The sequence below is a fragment of the Vicia villosa genome, linkage group LG6, assembly GCF_029867415.1.
Source record: "Vicia villosa cultivar HV-30 ecotype Madison, WI linkage group LG6, Vvil1.0, whole genome shotgun sequence".
NCBI lineage: Eukaryota > Viridiplantae > Streptophyta > Magnoliopsida > Fabales > Fabaceae > Vicia > Vicia villosa.
In genome coordinates, this window is record NC_081185.1 from 94,637,381 (window position 1) to 94,642,660 (window position 5,280).

General features: G+C 31.9%; 2 protein-coding genes across 2 annotated transcripts; both read left to right on the forward strand.

Moving 5' to 3' along the window:
* Positions 1 to 1,102: 1,102 nt before the first annotated feature.
* Positions 1,103 to 2,282, forward strand: LOC131614164 (uncharacterized). Its single transcript, XM_058885789.1, has 3 exons — positions 1,103 to 1,837; positions 1,927 to 2,148; positions 2,229 to 2,282. The coding sequence occupies exons 1-3, from the start codon at positions 1,190 to 1,192 to the stop codon at positions 2,280 to 2,282; spliced, it is 924 nt and encodes a 307-aa protein (XP_058741772.1). The 5' UTR covers positions 1,103 to 1,189.
* Positions 2,283 to 2,336: 54 nt separating this feature from the next.
* LOC131614165 (uncharacterized) lies at positions 2,337 to 3,601 on the forward strand. The gene is made up of 5 exons (XM_058885790.1): positions 2,337 to 2,673; positions 2,757 to 2,837; positions 2,965 to 3,147; positions 3,222 to 3,245; positions 3,524 to 3,601. Exons 1-5 carry the CDS (start codon positions 2,371 to 2,373, stop codon positions 3,599 to 3,601), a joined length of 669 nt encoding a protein of 222 aa, XP_058741773.1. The 5' UTR covers positions 2,337 to 2,370.
* Positions 3,602 to 5,280: the final 1,679 nt, after the last annotated feature.

Consider the following 5,280-nt stretch of genomic DNA (forward strand, 5'->3'; position numbering starts at 1 on the left):
TTAACAAAATTTAACAAAAAAATCAATATGACTAAAGAAACTTAATTTAAGGAACTTAAAAAGAATCTTTATTAAATTAAGGACGAAAGTGTAATGTGCAATTAAGTTAAATGACCAAATGATGTATTTTCATAAAACACTGAGTTACTAAATATTAGGCTCTGTTTGGTAAAACTAGCTGGTAGTTGGTAGCTGGTGACTAGTAGCTGGTGACTGGTAGCTAGTACTTGGTGACTGATAGTTGATAAGTTAATTTGAGTGTGTGGTAAATTAGCTGTTACACTAGCTGATAAATACAAAATGACAGAAAAGAACATTCATATTAAGAAATTTGTGATTTATTTATCTTATCATATTATATTATTAAATTAATTTGTATTTGATAAAAATAAATATATTAATACAAACTTACAAAGCAATTTTAATATATGTGAAAAATTTTAAGAAACATCAAAATATTTTAAATTTGTATATAAACTATATAAATAAATTTAACGAAATACATGAAATTTGAATTCAGTTAAATTAATCAAAATTAATGATAAAAATAAGTTTATTATTTAATATTATACTATAAAAATATAACAAAAATTTTAATTTTCTTCGTCTCGGTTAATCTTAAACATTGAATCATAATATATATTGAAGGATAAAAAATAGATTTTTGTTAAAATAATAAAGGTATAAATGGAAGAAAAAGTCACAAGCTAAAAGTTACAAGCTCAAAAGCTACTCCAAATAGTTTTTTTAAAAAAAGACAAAATCTAGTAAAAAAAATTAAAAGCTAAAAGCTAAAAACAATTACTAGCAAACAGAGCTTTTTTATTTATATGAGCTGAAAAGCTAAAAAAAAATTTTATGGCCTTACCAATCAGACTCTTGGTATAGTATATAATTCTCCTATTATATTTATCCTAACCATCCAACTTGCTCTAACACATTATTTTGGTTAATCCCAAATCCATTATTATTTGTCAGAGTTTTAATGAAACGTAAAAATAAACAAGTGTTTCGTTTGGATAACCGAAGCTCTTAATGGTTTCATTATCTGATATGATTAATGCTTTCCCTTTTCAAAGTCTTCTGGAAACTAGATAAACCGTTTTAGTAGTACTCCATTTAAAAACAAAAACTCTTCAAAAGCATTTTTCATATTTCACTATCTTGTGCGATCTTACATTGACATACTATGGCACTGGCTTCTATTGAAGCCGAATCAATTGAACAAGTTGATAATGTTCATCTTAGAGTTTTGGTTGATAAAAAAAGGAACAGAGTTGTCTATGCGGAGGCTGGTAAGGATTTTGTTGATGTTCTCTTCAGCTTCTTAACACTGCCTTTAGGTACTATTGCCAGACTCGTAGCTAAAGAGTCAAACATTGAAGCTGTTAAATTTGGCAGCATTAGTTCACTGCATAAAAGTGTGTCTGATCTTGATCAACAGTTTCTTTCGAATCAAACTTGCAAAGAAATGCTACTTAATCCTAGAAACTCTATGGAAGCTTATTGCCACAAGCTCAAACTGAATATAGACGACACAGAACCGATGCAATACTTCCTGTGCATGTATGGGAATTGTAGAAGGAAGAGTGGTTGCCTTTTGAGTACATTCAAGAACCAAAAATGCTATTGTGGGGAAATATTGAACAGGGAAGTATTTCCTAATTGTTTTGATTTAAAAGATGGTTTTGTAAAGGAGAATGCAACTTTTATCATTTGTGATGATCTCTATGTGATGCCTAATGTTTTTGGAGCAAGTCTTCAACTACTTCAAAAGCTTGGAGTTGATAGTGTGGATGCAATTGAAGAACAAACTGTAGTTATCAACAAGAAAGAGGCATGTTTTTTTCGCCTTCTGTATTTTATCTTTAAGTATTTGATTTGATGATTTCTTCTAATTGAGTATTTTATATTCATTTTGTATAGGTACTTGATCTTCTCAAATTATCACTAATCTCAAAGACCCCTTTGACTGATTTTATTTGTAAGAACCAGTCCGTTGATAATTCTAACCTAAACAACAATACTGAGTTTCTGATTGGAGAGTTAACATCTGATGATGCTAGGCATATGTCTGTGAAAGTTACGTTAAGAAAATCAAATGAACAAATTCTGTTTGTTGAAGCTGAGGATGATTTTATTGACTTTGTTTTTAGTCTTCTTACCTTCCCCTTGGGAGGAGTGTTGAATATGCTTCAAGGGTTCTCTTCTTTAAGCTGCATTGATAGCTTATACAAGAGCTTGTCCGAGTTGAGTCCAGACATGTATTTGATGTCACATGAACTCAAAGGCAAACTAATTAATCCTCTCATTGCCGCACAATATGAACTCAGCAACCAGATATTGCCAATTGTTGGAGCTTCCATACCAATGAATTATTGTCATAGTTACTATGATTGTATACATCGGAGATATGTTACTGAACTTACAAAGGAAATGGTATACTTCAACGCAAATAGAAGTTGCGAACAAAAATTTGTACGATTTAAATTGGTTGATCCCAAGTCCTCTACTGCAAAATCATCATTTGCCAAGGGACCGTCAATGTACATGGTGACAGATGACTTGTTTGTTAGTCCAATGTCGTCCATTTCTACTATGTCATATCTAAAAAAATCTAAAGTCCCTCTTTCTGATTTGGAGGAAAGAGTTATCAAAATTGGTGTCAACCAGGTATGTATGCAAATGTTCATACTTCATTACGACCGTTTATTTAATTGTTAACATAGTACTTACTTTTTTGATACATGTTGCAGGGTCTCAACATTCTAAAAGCTTCCTTAGTTTCAACATCTGCTTTAACAAATGGTCTCAACCAATTTATAAGAACAGTTAAGGTAAACAAATGACTAATTATTTCCTTTTTGCAGTATATATTGCTTGATTCTCAATAATAATTGTATTGTCTTGTAAGATAAAGATGGAAAACCTAATCAACTTAATTTTTTTAATAAGGACGTACAGGCCCCGACCTCTGCCTTTTCTGCTCCACATGTTGCGAGACCAGAATTTATTGTTGAGGCATTAGGGATAGATAATACTCCAAGTTTGAGTGTTCAGTTTCCGGAAGGTTCTAGCTGTACTCAAGACTTGCAGCTTCCAGGAGCTCCTTTGTTGGAAGAATTGCCCCCACCTCCTAACATACAGGTAGCAATATGAGTTATTTACTAGTAGCATCTTTGGTAGTGTATCAATTGCTGAATCAAATTCTCTTTTTGCAGGAACCACAAATTACTGCCAAAAAGGTCAGTTTTGTCACTTATTTCATAAAATGATCCAATGTAGATATATGTTGAAGTCCTATTGTCTCTGCTTAAATTTTTTACATTTCTTTCGTAGACACATTTGTGTTATATTTATCTACACGGGCGAACACAGCAAATTGTTTCCTATACATATACCTCTGAGTTTGGCGTGTCTTCCTGTCTTATATAAACTTTTTACACATGTTTTGACATATCTTATGATAACTAATGACCAAGGTTTAAGATTTTAAGTTTTCTTCGCCCTCTTTTGAGTTCAGGAGAATGAGAACACGGCTCCTGCAGTATCGACATTGCGAAGGTCAGCTAGGAAACGTAAGGGTGGAGGTCAAGCTTAATGGGGCTCATGATACAAAAGCATGTTACAAATGGTGGTTTGTTAGGACTTTGATTAAATAGTTCTCTAAGAATGTGTTTGAGTTAATTGCAAATGTATTTTGGTTTATATAGACTAGAAATCTATGATAATGTAAAAGAATTGGCATGGTTAGCAACTGGCCTCAATCATGCAACTTAATTGTGAGCTTCAAAAACTTGTTACTTGGTAACAATCTGTCATGTATTGGGTTCAAATTAGCAGGGGGTGTTGGCTAATATTTTGTAATATGAGCAAACTCAGTTTTGATATTGCATAAAGACTGTGTAGCTTGAATTTTTGGCTGCTCTCCTTGAACTTATATATGACCTTTAGACTTTAGACTTTATCAGAATTGATGGAATATAATTGCGTGATATAGTAATATTATCCTTTTCATTCTACCACTTACCATCATTTTTCTATCATTTTTCTGTCGTTAAACATCCAAAAAGCAGAATGAAATCCCTAGTCCGCTTTGTTCCATTCGGCTCCATTAAATTGTTCATTTTCATTCTACTCTTAGTTTTAAAATATCTAAACTGTTGAATTCTATTGTTTAAAAAATAATAAATAGAGATTAAACTAACAATGAAAAAACCAATAAAAACTACAAAGAAATATGATGGTAAGAAAGTCACCATAAACTATAAAAACTGTTTAAAATCAAATGAACTTAAAGTAGATGAAGGAAAGAAAGTCACCAAAATATACACATTCAGACTCAATTTCTTGAGACCTATGTCATGGACAGAGGAGCAAGACAATTCCATATGTATATGGAGTTACAGGATCAACGCATTTACAATTGGAATGGTTTCTATCCTAGTTTCTCATATTGTTGAGAAGAAAACTATACAAGTCTTTTACCTACTCACAGTTTTTCTGATTTTCTCTCTGCCTATGATCTCTCTATATATTAGAATTGATATGAATCTTGAGGATTGCATAGACCTCTCCTAACTTACCTTACAACTGCTTGTTAAAACTGATTTCAAATACTGATTTTAGTGCCTGCTACTATAGCACTATATATAGTTGTAGCAGTAACAACTAGTTTGTTAGGCAAACTAACTTAAAAGAAAAATAAATAGAAATATAATTCAATTGTGGCCACCAACTAAATCCTAATAAATTAAACTCCCAAACTAACTACCAGCTGCAATTAATGTTGACTCATACTTCATGTAGTATTTAGATTGAACTCTAATGTCAACAAGGGTATTTGATGGTTCGATTGGGATGTGCATACTGTAGTTGAAACTTGTTCTAGCATGTATTACTCGAAGTTAACTTGCGTATTGTGTGAGATATTGGATCGAACTCTAGTATGGTCGAAGGGTAGTTTCTTGGTTCGACATGATTAAGCATGAAGTCGAAGGTTGTTCACATGCTTGTGTCGAAGATGCTAGGGTTGATAGCATGTTAAATTAGGTTTTAGTGTTTAAACCTAATTTGTTAAGTTAGCTTGTTTATTAAGTTGACTTGTGTAATGGGCCTTGTGGAAAAAGCCCATTAGTTAGTATGTTAGGTTTTATTATAAATAGCATACTAGTCTCTCATCATTGCATAGCTGCAAATCCTGATTTAGGGTGAGAGAGGTTATTTGTTATTTTTGTAAACTTGTAATCTTGTTTTCAAATAGAAAGTAAAAGAATAACA

Bases quoted from the DNA above. Each gene is read 5' to 3' on its own strand.
- LOC131614164 (XM_058885789.1), top strand. From the start codon at position 1,190: ATGGCACTGGCTTCTATTGAAGCCGAATCAATTGAACAAGTTGATAAT. The intron at 1,838-1,926 runs GCATGTTTTTTT...CATTTTGTATAG, and splicing joins TAGTTATCAACAAGAAAGAG to GTACTTGATCTTCTCAAATT. The intron at 2,149-2,228 runs GTTTTTAGTCTT...CTGCATTGATAG, and splicing joins AGGATGATTTTATTGACTTT to CTTATACAAGAGCTTGTCCG.
- LOC131614165 (XM_058885790.1), top strand. From the start codon at position 2,371: ATGAATTATTGTCATAGTTACTATGATTGTATACATCGGAGATATGTT. The intron at 2,838-2,964 runs GTAAACAAATGA...AAGGACGTACAG, and splicing joins AATTTATAAGAACAGTTAAG to GCCCCGACCTCTGCCTTTTC. The intron at 3,246-3,523 runs GTCAGTTTTGTC...TTTTGAGTTCAG, and splicing joins CACAAATTACTGCCAAAAAG to GAGAATGAGAACACGGCTCC.